General features: G+C 43.6%; 1 protein-coding gene across 3 annotated transcripts in view; it reads left to right on the top strand.

Annotated features, from left to right (window-relative positions):
- The first annotated feature begins 1,255 nt into the window (after positions 1-1,255).
- Positions 1,256-18,739, top strand: part of SEC24D (SEC24 homolog D, COPII coat complex component) — a 96,729-nt gene continuing 79,245 nt past the window's right edge. Inside the window, exons 1-3 of one of the 3 annotated variants that reach the window (XM_054029879.1) lie at positions 1,256-1,377; positions 5,284-5,477; positions 14,664-14,790. In XM_054029879.1, coding sequence (XP_053885854.1) covers positions 5,327-5,477; positions 14,664-14,790 — 278 coding nt within the window. In that variant the 5' untranslated portion in view covers positions 1,256-1,377; positions 5,284-5,326. Of the gene's footprint in view, positions 1,378-3,683; positions 3,706-5,283; positions 5,478-14,663; positions 14,791-18,739 lie in introns of those variants that run through there. The other 2 variants (XM_054029880.1, XM_054029881.1) reach the window with 2 other exon arrangements.

Here is an 18,739-nt window from a genome sequence, read left to right as displayed (position 1 = left end):
ACTTTTTCACTAGGAGGGTGGTGAAGTTCTGGAATGGGTTACCTAGGGAGGTGGTGGAATCTCCTTCCTTAGAGGCTTTTACGATCAGGCTTCACAAAGCCCTGTCTGGGATGATTTAGTTGGGGATTAGTCCTGCTTTGAGCAGGGGGTTGGACTAGCTGACCTCCTGAGGTCCCTTCCAACCCTGATAGTCTATGATTCTCTGATTCTTTCCCCCCCAGGGTCTTAGACAGTGATCAAGTCACTGTTTAATCTTCTCTTTAATAAGCTAAATTGATTGAGCTGCTTTAGTCTCCCATTGAATCATTCTTGTAGCTATTTTCTGAACCCTTTCTTATTTTTCAACCTCTTTTGTGCCTACCAGCACTGGATACAGTATTTCACTAATGGTTTCACCAGTGATAATATCACCTCCCTACTCTTACTTGCTATTGCTGTTTCCTTACTTATACTCTCAAGAATCATATTTGCTCTCTTAGTGACAACACTGCCCAGGGATCTCACGTTCAGTTGATCTTCTACCATCACCCACTGATTGCACAGTAATGCTAAACCCTACTCCTACCAAGCAAACCGCACCTCTGTGCCCACATGTAGCCTATCATTGCTGTGCTTTCTGCAGGATCAGGGACTACATCTCCCAAATGTTAAAGTGTCCCTCACAATATTGCCATCCCCAAGTGTTCTAAAGTCATGAGCAAAACCTCAAAAAATCACAAGGTTGGTTTTAAAATGAGCTTTAAAAAGCAGAGAGTCCTTCTATCTGCCTTCGGGTTTTGAGCCATCTGGGAGTCATATTTTCCAGCTTCCCTCCACCACCCCCAGCCAGATTCAGTGACATCCTCTTTAAGCATAAGTGGAGAATCTCAGGACTCCAGGAGCTGGGGCTTTAAGGAAACACCAAATAGTACAACCCTGCCCTTTTCCCCTCTCTCTCTGGGTTAATGTTTTCCCTCCTGACAGCTGTACTGCCCCACTGCAGGGAAAGCACACGGCAGCCCCCCTGCTGCACCACTGTCCGCATCCCAGTCCCTCCGCGGCTCCTCTGCCCTTCCTTCTCCAGTCTTCGCCGCGCTCTGTTTAGGGAGCCGATTCTGCAGGTAGGTGAGGGCGGCGGCTTCAGGGTTGTCACTGCGCCTGCTCGGCCTCCTCTCTCGGGCATGCGCCTGAGTGAGGGAGCGTGTTTCGGAGCCGGGCTGTGTGCAGCGGCGCGTGCCCGCGGCGGCTCCCGGCGCGCGCTGTTAGACGTGGCAGTTCACTGGGCGGCCGCGAGCGGAGAGGAGCCGGGATCCACGCGCCGGAGACAGCTGCTGTGTGACCGGCCCGAGCGTGCGAGCCAGAGAGACACGGGGGAGGGGGGCTGCACACAGTGCACAGGTAATGGAAACCTGGTTCAGTCGTGGGGAGCAGGTTGTGTTATATGCACACAGCGAGGGGGTGCATCCTATATACTCCCTGTTAGGGAGCAGCAGGGGCTGCGTCCTATATACACAGCATTGGGGGGCTTGCAGGGTGGTGCACATCCTATGTGTATAGCTTGGGGGGTGCGGCATGAGGGTGCACCCTTAATACACACCAGCCGGGGCTTGGTGGTGCAGCCTATATGCACATAACTTGGAGTACAACGTGGGGTGCGTCTTATATGAGCAGCACTGGAAACTTGGGGAAGGAGTAGATACTATCTATATACACAGCATTGGGAGTACATGGGGGGTGTGCATATACAGAACTGGAGACCTGGGGGAAGAGTGCATCATATATATACAGCGTCGGGGTTTGCTCTAAACACAGAATTGGAGTATTGTGAGGGACTTGAATCCTGTATGCACAGTATTGGGGAGCAGCAGAGTGGAGTGCATTATACACACATCCCAGGGTGAGAGGTATGCATCCTGCACTGGAGAGCAATGGGATGGGGTGTATCCAATATACTAGGTAACAGTGCGATCAGGGGAGCATGCACCCTACATGCACAGAACTAAGGGGGAGTCCAGGTGAACATGTATATCCTACATGAGTAATTCAGGTGGGGGACCAGTGGAGGAATGTCTCTCATACACATTATTATTAAGGGGAAGATGCACAGTACAGTAAAAATGTTTTCACCCCTCAGCTCAGTCGTCACTGCTTTCAGCTTGGATTGTTGTCTGGCTTTCTAGTATATAGTATGCAAAAATTGTAGCAATTGTCTAAGTTTGTAAGGTGCTAGGGGCAGGGACCCTGGCTCCCTCTATGTATTGTGCAACACCAAACACACTAGCACTTAAATAATAAAAATAACAACCAACTCCCTTGCATTGGGGTGAGTGTGTTTTTATATTATAGGTATAAGTCCCTGATCTTATAGTGGCACCTGTGTGGATGGGCCTATGTGCTTTTCCAGAGCCACACTGATTTCAGTGGAACTCTGCATGGGCACAGCAATTATCCTGAATGGACACAGCTAAAGGATTGCAACCTAGCTGACTACTGATGTCATTTGAATTAGTGAAGTGTTAGGGAGGGTTTGGGGAAAGACATAATGATAAGAGAACAGAGGAAATAAAACTTTTTTCTATTTATATTTATATGTAGATATATCAAGAGAGAAACTTGTGAAAAGGACACCACATGCAATAGAAGACCCTTGGTTTAAGAGGCAATCTTAAAATTTCCTGTGTAGTTTCCTGTACAGTTTTGTACATCTCTAATTAAAAGTCCAGCCTTAACTAGTGGATCATTTGATGCTGGTATCTTGGGTAGTGTTTTGGAGCAGGTTTCACTGTGTGTTCTGTATATATGTATATCTGTGTCTGAGGGGGGTTATTTCTGATTCATATGAAATACACTACAAGATGAGTCAGATTAGTAAATTGGCATTATGTTTATGTTTGAGAGTCCCTCTCCTTCTTACACAATATCTCTCTCTTTTTTTTTTTAATGTGTGGAAAGTTTGACGTGGCAAGTTGTTTTGGGTTTTTTTTGGTGACTGAGTAGTGGAGGAAGTTGTTTCCCTTGAATACTGTCAGGGCTAAGAAAGGTGTTGGCTGCTGAAACCTTCTTAGAGTGAAGATTTCTCTCTTCCTACATTTAGTGCTGACTGTTAGGTAAATCTATTCTAGAGTGACCAAAGCTCATGTTGCCACGTCTCTCTCTGCTGGGGAAAAAAAAAAGTACTACTGGCAACAAAGCACCCTCTAGGCTTTCTCTTTTTTCAAGCTTTACCTTAGTAGCTAAGGAACAAATGACAGCTCTGTCATCTTATCTGTTTGGAACTGCTGAATATCTTAAACAAAATATCTTAACAAAAATATCTTAAAGAATTGGGGAATCTTGTGTATAGGAGAATTGTGAGCATTCACCACAGGACTGGGTGTAAGATGATCTGGGACTCGTTCCTGGTTTAGCCGCTAATTTCCTGTCTAACCTGGGAAGGACGCTTAGGCAACATTTTCCAGGAGTGCCCATTAATTTGGGGTGCCTTATTTTGTGTGTGTGTGTATGTGTGTGTGCACAACTTAAGGCCCCTTGGGTGCTGAGTACTCTCAGCTCTCCTTGATTTCATTTGGGGTTTTGGATGCTCAGTATCTCCGAACAATCAGTCTCACGTTGGTTACCAAAAATCAGTGGATTTTATTTTTTTTCAAATTTTGATTCAGGGGATTCTCTGGTTTGGTTTCTTCACTCTGTAAAAAAGGGATAATGATAATTAACTAACAGGGCTGGGTAAGTAAACAATTTTAATATTTGTAAAACTTTCACTAGGGGATGTGAAAATGGTGCTATGTAAATACAAAGTAGCGTTATGAAATGTGGTAGTCTAGCTCAATGCACTATGCTTCAGAGTTTATAATATTCATCTTAATTTTTAGCCCTACCCAGGGAAAAGCACTGCTTTTCTTGTCTTGAAAATAAGACCTTCCTGTAACAAACAAATGCCCAAAGTGTTATTACAGGTGAGATCAAGGTTTCAAACAGAATGAAACGAAATTCCTGGCGTCAGAAGGTCTAAAGTCACATGTGGGTGTTGGTTTTTGTTTCTCTTTAAATCAAATGCTAATAAAACAGTGGGGGTGGAAGAAGGGGAGAGTGGCAGCTGAAGTTGCCCTGTGGGAAGGGGGTAGCAACTTCTTGTCTGTTGAAACACTTTTATGCATTTGCTAGAAGGATCCATGTTCTGATGATGATGAGCAAGTTTGTCTGGGCAATCAATGGAAAAGAAGATTGGGTCTGTCAAAGTAAAAAGCAGAAAGATAAAGGAAAGCAGGGGTTAGGTAGCTAGCTGGTTGGCTGGCTGGGATCTGTAAAGGCTAACTGGAGGGAGCCTGCCCAGCCAGCCATCAGCTGTGAATATGAACCTGGGATTGGTTAGGAAGCAGGTCTCCTGTACCCTGTTGTGTTTACTGAGCCTCCATGCCCCATTGTCCAGCCTGCCTCCCTGTGACCAGAGGTGGGGAGGTCTGTAAGGAGCAGAGCTGGGGAGCAGGGAGTCAGGTTGAGCAACGGGGTTAGGAAGGCACTGATAACTGAAGTAGCTGGTGTTGACATACTTGACGACTTCTCTTGGAGTAATAAAAATGACTAGGACAAAGAAAGCGAATAACTTTTTGTTCTGCTTAAATCTGAAAGGGGTCCAACGCCTGAGCTGTGGTGCTAATGCAGATGGGTGAGACATTCTGGATTTGCAGTTATAGAGATTAATTCATACGTGCACTGTAGGCCCTTTGCTCCAGCTAAACCAGCATGAAAGGACCTTGAATCATCCCTCACTACTGGGAATATGCCCGGTTCAGGAGGCTCAATGCACAACTGGCTTTGTGCCTCTCTCCTCTTCTGCAAGACACCCTGGTGCAAGAGGTGTATTGGGGTAGGACGAGTAGTTGCTGGAGTGGTCCTGCCCCATCCTGATTCTGCTTTTCTTGCATTTCCTCTGTATCCTGTGGGATCTGTGGTGTTTGGGAAGTGGACCCACAGTCTATTCTTTGGGGGCAAATGCAGGCCATTCTCTCCCTCTCCTAATAGAACAGTGTAAGGAGTTTTCTTCCACAGAGATCACCCCCCCCAAAAAACAAACTCCAACTCTGTAATCTTTTCCCCTGGGATGGAGTGACTATGTCCAGATAAATTTAGTGATTTGTTCAAGTTCACACAGTAAGGCTGTGGAAGAGATGGGAACAAAATTGTTCTCTTCTCGACTCGGAGTTTGTGTTGCCTTAAGGTTTTCATGCATCCCTTTTAGTAACAAAAATGTGAGTCGCGTAGGATGCTATGGAGTAAGTGTTGATGGAAATCTTTCCTTTACAGACTCGTAAGGAAGATTCCCATTTGGAATGAGAATAGTATCGGAATGAGCCAACAAGGTTATGTTGCAACACCTCCATATTCCCAATCCCAACCGGGTATTGGAGGTTTTTCTACAGGCTTTGGACCACCTACTTCTTCACCTCTTTATGGGCATTATGGCGACCCAAACCTATCATACTCGGCACCTCAGTCAGGTAAGGCAATACTAGCGTACTGTGTGCTCAGGGCCTGATTCTTAATTGTCTTGCATCTCATCTAATCATTTACACCAGTGCAAAATGCTCCATCTTGATTTAGTGCAAATGATAAGACAATATGCAGAGCAACAAAGAGGCCTTTCATGTATACTTACACGGCATGTGAATTTTGCTTTGCAGGGAACAGTAAGTAGTAGTTGTGTTTGGATACCAGAGTGATAAGAAATGCCTAATATATGCAGAGAGAAGGAAAGAGTTAAAAATCTTTTCTGAAAACAAAGAGAGGTATGTTCTAAGCTAACCTCTTTGATGGGAGGTGGCCACTTCAGAAATGAGCTGTTTTCTGCTGTAGGACCAATAATTGATTAAAAAGATTAATGAGATCCTAACCGGGATCTAGACTGTAACATCCAGTTGGTACTTTACTCAGTATTGTACTCACTGAGTTTGTTTTTTCTGTGGTGGGGTTGGTTAAAAAGAGGAAAACATAGGCCAACTATCTGATCATATATGAGCCAATTGGCTTCTAATAGGGAAAATAACCTGACTAGTTTTTATAGACTGGATGGAAAGTTGCTCATTATATCTCAGAATGATATGTCTACTGATTAATACACGGTAATTGACAGACATCAGATAAAGCAAAGCAGGACAGCTGCAGTCAATATTTGTACATACACACGTCAGGATACAAAACTCAAAAAAAGATTGCCAAACTGAGGCTCCAGATTTTTTTTAGAAAGTAGAGTATGTGATTGAACTTACATAGGGTTGATGCAAGAAAATGACCAAAGATTTATAATGGCAACCTATAGAAGACCTGATTCTCTACTCACTGACCTGTGTAAATCAGGTGTAATTTCAATTAAGTTAAAGGAGTATATACTGGAGAGAAAAATCAGGGTAGTAGCCTTTAACCAAAGAGTAAGGCTTAAAAAAGCGGGGAGGAAAACTTAACAACATTGATGGGCAGGTTACTGAGTCTGCAAAGGGAAATGACATACAAGTTTTGGCCAACATAAGAACGGCCATACTGGGTCAGACCAAAGGTCCATCAAGACCAGTATCTTGTCCCCTGACAGTGGCCAATGGCAAGTGCCCCAAAGGGAATGAACAGATAGGTTATCATCAAGTGATCTATGCCTTGTCACCCAATCCCAGCTTCTGGCAAACAGAGGCTAGGGACACCATTCCTGCCCATCCTGGCTAATAGCCATTGATGGACCTATCATCCATGAATCTATCTAGCTCCCTTTTGAACCCCATTATAGTATTGGCCTTCACAACACCCTCTGGCAAGGAGTTCCAGAGGTTGACAGTGCGTTGCGTGAAAAAATAGTTCCTTGTGTTTGTTTTAAACCTGCTACCCATAGGTGCTGACTCCGTGGGTGCTCTGGGGCTGGAGCACCCACAGGGAAAAATTGGTGGGTGCTCAGCACCCACCGGCAGCTCACTGCCCTCCCGCCCAGCTCACCTCCGCTTACGCTCCGCCTCCTCCCCTGAGCATGCCGCATGCCCGCTTTTTCCCCCTAGCTCCCAGCGCTTGCACCGCGAAACAGCTATTTCGCACGGCTGGGAGGGAGGGGGGAGGAGGAGGAAGGCGGCGCGCTTGGGCAAGAGGCGGGGCCGGGGCAGGGATTTGGGGAAGGGGTTGGAATGGGGGCGGGGCAGGGGCAGGGACAGGGAAAGGGTGAAGTTGGAGCAGGGCCTGGGGTGGGGGGTGCGAGCACCCACCGGCGCTGGGGAAAGTTGGTGCCTATGCTGCTACCCATTAATTTCATTTGGTGGCCCCTTGTTCTTGTATTATGAGAAGGAGTAAATAACACTTCCTTATTTACTTTCTCTACACCACTCATGATTGTATAGACCTCTATCATATCCCTCCTTAGTCGTCTCTTTTCCAAACTGAAAAATCCCGGTCTTATTCCTCTCTCCTCATACGGAAGCCGTTCTATACCCCTAATCATTTTTGTTGCCTTTTTCTGAAGCTTTTCCAATTCCAATATATCTTTTTTGAGATGGGGCGACCACATCTGCACGCAGCATTCAAGTTGTGGGTGTACCATGGATTTAAATAGAGGCAATATGATATTTTCTGTCTTATTATCTATCCCTTTCTTGATGATTCTCAACATTCTGTTCGCTTTTTTGACTGCCTCTGCACTTTGAGTAGATGTTTTCAGAGAACTATCCACAATGACTCCAAGATCTTTCTTGAGTGGTAACAGCTAATTTTGATCCCGTCATTGTATATGCATAGTTAGGATTATGTTTTCCAATGTGCATTACTTTGCATTTATCAACATTAAATTTCATCTACCATTTTGTTGCCCAGTCACCAGTTTTATGAGATCCTTTTTATAGTTCTTTGCAGTTTGCTTGGGACGTAACTATCTTGAGCAGTTTTGTATCATCTGCAAATTTTGCCACCTCACTCTTTACCCCTTTTTCCAGATCGTTTATGAATATGTTAAATAGGACTGGGCCCAGTACAGATCCCTGGGGATCAGAACATCAGAGAGGCAGGGAGAGCACATATTAAAATAGAAAAGATGTTTGAGCTGTTTTTCAAGTCATTTATAGAAGGACTTATAAGAGAGGACTATAAGAAGATGAAAACTTAGATTAAGATTTACATTTTTCAGATATTAAGCAGGATCAACAGCTAATTAGAAGGCTGATTTCTTCATATTGCGCAAGATTGTATATGTAGTTTGTTGAATAGCCTGTCTACTTTTCTTGTTCTCATGAAATGAGTGACAGGAACAAATTCAGCCTAGAGTGAGGAGCCAAGACTCTTTATCAAATGCAATGCAATCTTTATACCAAGACTCAGTTTGGCCAAATGAAATGAGAATTTTTTTTATTTGGAATATTCAGAAAGGAGAGTACCAAAGTTGGTAGCCATCCAAACTTTAAGGAAAGTTAACCTAAAAGAGAAATAATCCAAGAAACACTGATTGGAACATTAATTGCATTACATTATTGTTCTTTATAAATTGTAATCTTAGTACAGTTGGTCAGCAGTGTGGATTTCTCAATGTTTAAGAAACACTCCTACTGAAGTATCAAAGGGGTAGCCGAGTTAGTCTGGATCTGTAAAAGAAGCAAAGAGTCCTGTGGCACCTTATAGACTAACAGACATATTGGAGTATGAGCAGTCCCTTCATAAAAGGATAAATGGACACAAATCAGATATTAGGAATGGCAATATACAAAAATCTGTAAGAGAACACTTCAACCTCCCTGGACACACACTAGCAGATTTAAAGGTAGCTAACCTGCAACAAAAAAAATTCAGGACCAGACGTCAAAGAGAAACTGCTGAGCTTCAGTTCATCTGCAAATTTGACACCATCAGCTCAAGATTAAACAAAGACTGTGAATGGCTAGCCAACTACAAAAGCAGTTTCTCCTCCCTTGGTGTTCACACCTCAACTGCTAGAAGAGGGCCTCAACCTCCCTAATTGAACTAACCTTGTTATCTCTAGCCTGACTCACTCTTGCTTGCATATTTATACCTGCCCCTGGAAATTTCCACTACATGCATTCGAAGAAGTGGGTATTCACCAATGACAGCTCATGCTCCAATACGTCTGTTAGTCTATAAGGTGCCACAGGACTCTATACTCCTACTGAAGGGATACTGGGTATAGGTGAGCTGGCATTCTTAGGATAAGCCTGTGTTGTGAAGCTCTTTCAGTTTTCTGAAAAGCACTGTCTTACTGAGGGAAACTTAACCATCGGTGTTTCTTCCTATTAAAAGCTTAATGAGGAGGCTAGGAATTCCCAAATAAGCTTTCAGTATAAAAGTGCACAGGTACTTTCCTGCACTAGTTCGGAGGCTCTCTTTCCTAGCTCTTAATTTTTTTTCTCCTCTTTCTCTTCCCTACCTTTCTCACTTCAGGATCCTTTTCACCTTCCTACTCTGTTTTTTTTCTTTCCTTTCCTACACAATCTCTTTGGGTATGTCTACACTATGGGATTATTCCGATCTTACAGAAACCAGTTTTTGGCAACAGGTTGTATAAAGTTGAATGTATGCGGCCACACTAAGCACATTAATTCGGTGTACGTCCATGTACCGGGGCTAGTGTTGATTTCCGGAGCGTTGCACGGTGGGTAGCTATCCCATAGTTCCAGCAGTCTCTTCCGCCCATTGGAATTCTGGGTTGAGATCCCAATGCCTGATGGGGCCAAAAACATTGTCGCGGGTGGTTCTGGGTACATCCTCCCTCTCCCTCCGGGAAAGCAGCGGCAGACAACCGTTTCGCACCTTTTTCCTGGGTGAACAGTGCAGACGCCATACCGCGGCAAGCATGGAGCCCGCTCAGCTCAAGACAGCAGTCATGAACATTGTAAACACCTCGCGCGTTATCGTGCAGTTTATGCTGAACCAGAACCTGCAAAACCAGGCGACGAGGAGTAGGCAATGGCAGCGCGGTGACGAGAGTGATGAGGACATGGACATGAAATTCTATTAAACAGCGGGCACTGGCGCTTTGAAGATCATGCTGTTAATGGGGCAGGTTCATGCCGTGGAACGCCGATTCTGGGCCCGGGAAACAAGCACAGACTGGTGGGACCGCATAGTGTTGCAGGTGTGGGACGATTCCCAGTGGCTGCGAAACTTTCGCATGCATAAGGGCACTTTCATGGAACTTTGTGACTTGCATTCCCTTGCCCTGAAGCGCCAGAATACCAAGATGAGAGCAGCCCTCACAGTTGAGAAGCGAGTGGCGATAGCCCTTTGGAAGCTTGCAACGCCAGACAGCTACCGGTCAGTCAGGAATCAATTTGGAGTGGGCAAATCTACTGTGGGGGCTGCTGTGATGCAAGTAGCCAAAGCAATCACTGAGCTGCTGCTACCAAAGGTAGTGACTCTGGCAAACGTGCAGGTCATAGAGGATGGCTTTGCTGCAACGGGATTCCCTAACTGTGGTGGGGCGATAGATGGAACCCATATCCCTATCTTGGCATCGGAGCACCAGGGCAGCCAGTATGTAAACCACAAGGGGTACTTTTCAGTGGTGCTGCAAGCACTGGTGGATGACAATGGACGTTTCACCAACATCAACGTGGGATGGCCGGGAAGGGTTCATGACGCTCGCGTCTTCAGGAACACTAATCTGTTTAAACGGTTGCAGCAAGGGACTTACTTCCCAGACCAGAAAATAACTGTTGGGGATGTTGAAATGCCTATAGTTATCCTTGGGGACCCAGCCTACCCCTTAATGCCATGGCTGATGAAGCCATACACAGGCAGCCTGGACAGTAGTCAGGACCTGTTCAACTACAGGCTGAGCAAGTGCAGAATGGTGGTAGAATGTGCATTTGGACGTTTAAAAGGTCGCTGGCGCACTTTACGGACTCGCTCAGACCTCAGCCAAACCAATATTCCAATTGTTATTGCTGCTTGCTGTGTGGTCCACAATCTCTGTGAGAGTAAGGGGGAGACCTTTATGGCGGGGTGGGAGGCTGAGGCAAATCGCCTGGCTGCTGATTACGCGCAGCCAGACACCAGGGTGATTAGAAGAGCACACCAGGAAGCACTGCACACCAGAGAAGCTTTGAAAACCAGTTTTGTGACTGGCCAGGCTACCATGTGAACGTTCTGTTTGTTTCTCCTTGATGAAAACCCACCCCCTTGATTGACTCATTCTCTGTAAGCAATCCACCCTCCCTCTTTGATCCCAGCTTGCTTTCAAAGGAAATAAAGTAACTATCATTTAAAAATCATGCATTCTTTATTAATTGATTATAAAAAGAGGGAAAGAACTGACAAGGTAGCCCGGGTGGGGTTTGGGAGGAGGATAGGAGGGAAGGAAAAGACCACTAAAAGAGTTCAAAGTAATGACAGCCTTTTGGTTGGGCTGTCCACTGGGGTGGAGTGGGAGGGTGCACAGAGCCCCCCCCCCCATGTTACACGTCTGGGTGGAGGCGGCTATGGAACATGGTGAGGGGGGAGGGAGGTTATACAGCGGCAGCAGCGGCACTGTCTGCTCCTGCTGCCGTTCCTGAAGCTCCACCAGACGCCGGAGCATGTCCGTTTGATCATGCAGCAGCCCCAGCGTTGCAGCCTGCCACCTCTCATCTCAAGCGTCCCTCATGGCCTCATGTTCACTGGCATCTTTCCTGTACTTTGCTACCGTGTCCTTCCACTCATTCAGATGAGCTCTTTCATTGCGGGTGGATTCCATGATTTCGGAGAACATTTCATCTCGCGTCCTCTTTTTTCGACGCCTTATCTGAGATAGCCTTCAGGATGGAGGAGGGAGGCTTGAAAAATTTGCAGCTGTGGGAGGGAGGGGAAAAAAGGGAGAGAAGTATTTAAAAAGATACATTTTACAGAACAATGCTTATACTCTTTCACGGTGAACAACACTATCACATTACATAGCACATGTGATTTCGGTACAAGGTCACATTTTGCATCTTAATATTGAGTGCCTGCGGCTTTGGCGTTAGAGAGCACAAACGCAGGTCCGGGCAACAGAATTCGGCTTGCATGTGGCCATGGTAAGCCGTTGTCTTTCGGCTTCTTCAGCTTTCCTACAAGCAGCGCCCTCCTTTCCCACATACCAAGCAAAGCCCGTTGAGTGCAGCGATTTTCCTGTTAACGTGCAGCAGCAGAAACCAAACTAACACCCCTCCCATCCAATTCTCTGGGATGATCGCTTTATCCTTCCCCCCGCTGCGTGGCTGGTATCAGGGAAGACCCCCCCCTCCCTTCCTCCTCCTTCCCCCCCCCCCCCCCCGCTTGGCTAACTGCAGGGAAGGATTTCTTTTCAGCCACAGGAACCTCTGTCCCCTTAATTAAATTCCCATATTTCAACCAGGTTACCATGAGCGATATCAGTCTCCTGAGGATAACACAGCGAGATAAAGAACGGATGTTGCTTGAATGCCAGCAAACACTGGGACTATACGCTGCCAGGCTTTGTCATGCAGTGATACCAGATTACTTGCTACTAGCATGGCGTGGTCAAGTGTCTTACCATGGAGGACGGAATAAGGCTGCACTGCCAAGAAACCTTGTGGAAAGGCTTTTGGAGTACCTCCAGGAGAGCTTCATGGAGATGTCCCTGGAGGATTTCCGCTCCATCCCCAGACATGTTAACAGACTTTTCCAGTATGCATCCCAAGTCCTCAGGGCTAACTAATCATTAAAAAACACTTACTTTTAAACCATGTTTTATATTTACAAAGGTACACTCACTGCAGGTCCCTTCCATGGCCTCATTGTCTGGGTGTTGGGAGGGTGCTTCAGTCAGGCTGAGAAGAAGATCCTAGCTGTTGGGGAGAACGGAGTGCTGTGTGCTCTCCGCAAGCTCGTCGTCCTCCTCTTCCCCATCCGCAGAATCCTCAGGCATGGCTGAGATTACCCCCGCCTCGGAATCCACGGTCAGAGGTGGGGTAGTGGTGGCGGCCTCCCCTAGAATTGCATGCAGCTCAGCGTAGAAGCCGCATGTCTGTGGCTCTGACCCGGAGCGACCGTTTGCCTCCTTTGTTTTTTGTTAGGCTTGTCTGATCTCCTTAACTTTCACGCGGCACTGTAGTGAGTCCCTATTGGGCCTCTCTCCATCATGCCCTTGGAGATTTTTTCAAATGTTTTGGCATTTCGTCTTTTGGAACGTAGTTCTGCTAGCACTGAATCCGCTCCCCATATAGCGATCTGATCCAGTACCTCCCGTACGGTCCATACTGGTGCTCTTTTTTGATTCTCGGATTGCATGGTTACCTGTGCTGATGAGCTCTGCATGGTCACCTGTGCTCTGCACACTGGGCAAATAGGAAATGTAATTCAAAAGTTCGCGGGGCTTTTCCTGTCTACCTGGCCAATGCATCCGAGTTCGGATTGCTGTCCAGAGAGGTCATAATGGTGCACTGTGGGATAGCTCCCGAAGGCCAATACCGTCGAATTGCCGCCACACTAACCCTAATTCGAAATGGCAATACCGATTTCGGCGCTATTCCCCTCGTCAGGGAGGAGTACAGCTATTGATATTAAGAGCCCTTTATATCGAAGTAAAGGGCTTCGTTGTGTGGACAGGTGCAGGGTTAATTCGGTTTAACGCTGCTAAATTCGAGATAAACTCCTAGTGTAGACCAGGCCTTTCCTTCTGTTTCTCCTTCTCCTCTTCTCCACATTTTTCCCCTTTGTTCCATTGTAGTAACTTTGGGACAAGCACCTGCTGCCAACCAAGAGGGGTAACGTGAGGGCCTGCAGCTGAGATTCAGCAACATAGAGTGCTGTCCTGGAGAGAGACGGCCAATGAGAGGGCAGCTTGAGTGAGGGGGCTCGGGATCTGCTGGAGAGGAGGTATTTAGAAGAAGGAGGCGAAAAGAGGCATCACTAATGTTAAAAGGGGATTTGCTGAGCAAGCTATATTAGAGGAAGCTGGACCTCGAAGGGCAGCATGCAAGGAGCCTGGCTGCAAGGGACATAGATCGTATGCCTGGTGAGGCTGACCACTGGGACACTGATGGGGTTACAGTTTGGGAAGTTGGGGTGATCCTCCGGCTTGAGGAGCTGTCGTTTGTGGGTGAACCTGTTGGAAAGAGTTGTTGTCATCACGGTGCCAAAGCAAAGGAGCATCACAAGCCGGAGAGAGGAGAAGGCGGGCAGCTGGAGACGAAGCTGGACATTGAAGCCAGGGTGACGAGTTGTTGATTCCCTCTTGGAGTGACACAACGTGTTGTTGAAAAAACTTTTTATTGTGATGGTAATTTAGTTTATTTTCCTAAGCAAGTATTTGATGTTACCTTATATTATTTATGTAATTTTATTATTTATATTATTGTTCCTGTCAAATTTCTGGATTTTATCCTTTATAAAGTTTAAAATTTAAGGTCGCCACCATAGCCTAGCTGAGGCCTGGGTTGCTGTTTATAATCTGTGCTTGTTAGTATACATAAACTAGCATCCTTGAAAGCAATAAAGGAATGGGAAATGTTGAAAAAGAGAGGAAGGTGAGAAGGAAGTAATAAATGTTGAGCATTGTTGATGGATTTCTTTAATTAATTTCTGTGCCTGGCTCTGAATTCATCTAGTCTTGGCTATTGATATTGAAACTGTAATTCTTATATCTCCTGATTGTTGTGTTCCAGTGAGTCCCCGTTTAATGGATTTCATGCATTTTTATATCTATTATAAATATGTTTAAATGTGACTTATTTTAGGTATGTTGAAATCTAATGTGCCTTTTGGGTCCTCTGCTCCTGTTGGATCTCCACCTCCTGGCACCCATCAGTATAGCCAGACTAACCTCCAGAATGGCCCCCGTTCAACTGGACATCAGCCACACAGGTGATTTTCAAGAAATAGCATGGATCAGATCTAACTTTTTCTTTATATGCTTTTTTCATAGCCGATCCATAGGTATTCAGCCATTTCTGACCCATCTAGCTTGGGGACTGTTCAGTTTCCAGGTTTAGCTTTTAAGTGAGTTGACAGTAAATTTTGGGTCACAAGTTGCTTTGAAATGGTCAGCCAGTCTTCTGGGGATAGGAAAAAGGAGAAAGCATGCAAGAAGGCGTAGGTAAATTTTAGGGCTGTTGATTAATCACAGTTAACTCATGGGAGAATTTGATGTAAATCAGGAAGACTCGATTTAATCATGGGTTTCTACATAAAAGTGCATTCTTGTTAGTTATAACCTTAATACATATTCTTCACAACTCAGAGATAGATGTAGGTTTCATTTGGAGAAGGTACACCCTATACATTTTTTAAGTAATTTATTTTGAAAAGTTTTCAAAATAAGTTTTACAGTTATATCAGAAAACGAATGATTGTTGAGTTATTTTATTTAACAAAGGTAATTGAAGCAGATATTGATGAAGTCATTGGGCGGTGAACTATCTCCAGTTCAACAGGTTAAGCATTAATATTTGGAGGATTTTCTTCCAAGCTGTATTAGGAGGAGAACATCACCAGACAGACATTTTAAATTGTTTTATTTAACTAAAACAACAATGCTGTGTATTCTGGATTGTTTTCTTCAACAGCAAACATAATATTTTAACAAAACAAGCATATGAATTTTTGAATTTAATTAAACATTCAAGTTTTTTAAAATCAGGTTTGTTTTTGTTAAAATTGTTTTTAACTAAAACAGTAAAATGAAATATTTAAAAAACAAAACAAAACACAAAAATTAAATCGACCATATCAGCCAGGTCAACATGAGAAACTTAAAATATTGGCTTTTGCAGCTAACTTAGTTGTCTTCACCTTCATTTTTCTGTTCATAATCTGGAAAAGAAAACAAGCTTTACTGCTTTTTCTGGTCCCAAACGATTTCTCAGTTTGGAATTAATTAATCCAAAGGAAGAAAATATTCTTTCTACACTGGTGGAAGAAGCTACTGCTGTTAAAAGTGAGATTGTTACTTTAGCAGTCTCTGAATCCAAGTGCTTGTGTGACTTCCACCAGTTCACTGGTGTGACTTTCTTTAAAACATCATCAGCAAACATATATTTCTTGAATGCTTCACCCTTGGCTCTGAAGTATATTATAGTTGGCATTATGGAGGGATGATTGCTGGATGTCCATGGCATAGGCAACTCCTCTTCTTCAGCAGTTAAGGTTTGACCCTGATACTGAGTATTGACACTATTTGCAGGAAGATGAGCTGGAGATGGTGCTTGTCCCATTCGTTGTTTTTAATGCTAGTAATTTAACTCCATCATTGCATATTTCTCTTTTTAAGATCTCACTCAGTTCCTTCCAAATTCAACAGCATCAGCAATAAAACAGCTATTTCCCTGCTTTTTGTTCAAGGCTACAGAAATAGACTTCAGGATACTCAGCATATGTTCAACATTTCTCTTAAGAACTTTGTTCAGAACTTTGTCTGTGACAGTGCCGTCTATTTTTTCACGATTTTGTTCACAAACTGTCATCAGATTAGGCCAGTTCTTGATATAGTGCTCAAAACAGTCCACTACTGAGTTCCATCACACGTCTTGTGGGAGAGTTAGCTTGGTTCCTCCCACTTTTTTCAGAGCAGCTGCTGCAAAGTGGTTGTTACGGAAGTATTTTGCAATTTCAACATTAGCCTTTATTTCTGGAACACTAAAGTCTTTGGCTAGGAGGTGCATCAAATGAGCACTGCAATTGTATGTTATTAGCTTGGAACTCTCTTCTAAATTTCTTCTCATCTTGGATACATTTACAGCATTGTCCGTGACCAAGCTACATCCGAGACATTTGAATTTTTTTTCACTGTTTGTTATAGCTTTTACTGCTACTTCTTGTAAGTATTCTACTGTGTGTGTATTTCCTAATGTATCAATTGTTTCTGTAAGGAAGACATTCCCTTCTTCTGTTGTCACACAAGCACATACAACAGGATCATTGTGGACACTGCGCCACCAATCAAGACTCAGGTTAACAATTTCACCCTCTAGACCTTTAGCACCTGCTCAATTTCTCTTTCATTCACTTTTTCCAGCAATTTGCATGCAACATCTGCTCTGTTGGGTGGACTGTATCCTGGTCTTAATGACTGAACCGTGTTAATGAAGTGTGGGTTCTCAATCGTACATAAAGGAGAGTTTGCTGCATAAACAAACCAGGCAATTTTTTCATCAATTACATCTTTTTGTAATTTGCTGGTTCTCATCACAAACTTATCTATGGTTGTTCTTGGATGCTGGAGATTTTTTTTTCTTTTTGCTACAGGTGGCTATTTACTGTGGCTATGTGATGATATGACTGAAACACTATCATTCGCAGATAACTCTGAAACTATAGAAAATGATGGTGATCTTGAAGGTGGATAGTCTTCCGAATCCTGTATGTTGAGGATGGATTCTCCTAAACAAAATAAGTCAATTCAGTATTATTACCATAGTGCTCATTTAGTATTACTCATTGCATTCACTGACACTCAGTACTACTTTAAAGGTGAAATTGTAAAAGGAAGATCTGCCTATTTCAGCTATTTATTTTTTATCACAACTGCATCTAAAATGATAGTACCATAGAGTAACAACTATATTTTTTGCTCAAACATGAGAATTCAAGAATAGTCCAGAAGGATGACAAGAATTCCTTACAAAAGAAGTATGAAATAAAAATTTTTACCAACCTGAAGACCCTGCATGTTCAGACATGTTCCTTTCATCATCTTCAACGCAGCTTCCTCCTGAGAAGGAATGCTTCTCATGATGTTGTTTCATTCGGACAAACAGGTCTTGCATTTCTTTGTTACACTGTTTGCATTTTGCACACATCCCTGTCTTACCCATAGGTAGAGGAACTTCATTAAAATATTCCCAAACTGGGTCTCTTTTACGGCCTGCTGCCATTATAGTTTTTCCCTTCTACTGAGAGACAAGTATGTTAGATCTCAAATCAATGAAGGCTACACTCAGAAAGACCTCAAGACTTCTGGAATATTCTGCTCAAACAGTTTCACTGTTGTTTCTACTGCCTCCCTTCTCACATTTATCTTCAGACTTCATCTCCTTGTCCAGATCTATTCCGCCGCAACAATCTTCTATTCATTGAACTTTTTGAAACTTTGCACTTTTAGAGAGAGGTAAGGGATTGACTCTGTGTACACAAATTTGCAGAGGGACAATAGGGTTGAGATCTGTTATTTCTCACCTCTATATATTATTTATTTAAAAACATTTTTGCTGTTAACAAGCATGTTCTCTCTGGAGACAGATTCACAGTTTGAAAATTGCAAAACTAAGCATCTCTGACTGAGCACTGAGTCCCATTGGGTAGATAGATTAAATAATCTGTACAGAAGCCCTGGAACCCCATAAGATTGGGTCCCTAATCCATGATCTATTGGAACTCATTTACAGAACTTTTCTTAAACGTTACATGAATATATTGTCTCAGACTATAGAATTAGAATTTATAAAGTGAGCACTGTACACTTTGTATTCTGTCTTATAATTGAAATCAACATATTTGAAAATCTAGAAAACATCCAAAAATATTTCAATAAATGGTATTCTATTATTGTTTAACAGCATGATTAATCACAGTTAATTTTTTTAATTGCAATTAATTTTTTAATCTCTTGAGAGCCCTAGTAAATTTACAAGTAAATTGGGAACTATTCTTCTATTCCCAACTTCTGTTTGGAACTATTTTTAAGGTGGAAGCATAGATTGCATAAACAACCCAAGATTATAGTTTAAAAATATTTGTATTAAAAAAATTACAATTAAAAGCTTTATTGTAATAGCAATAATTTATTCACTGTACACATTAATATGCTACTGGTGCT

Source organism: Malaclemys terrapin, chromosome 5 (genome assembly GCF_027887155.1).
Source record: "Malaclemys terrapin pileata isolate rMalTer1 chromosome 5, rMalTer1.hap1, whole genome shotgun sequence".
Taxonomy (NCBI): Eukaryota; Metazoa; Chordata; order Testudines; family Emydidae; genus Malaclemys; species Malaclemys terrapin.
The sequence above is the reverse complement of the archived record's forward strand: the minus strand, read 5'-3'. Positions and strand labels throughout refer to the sequence as shown.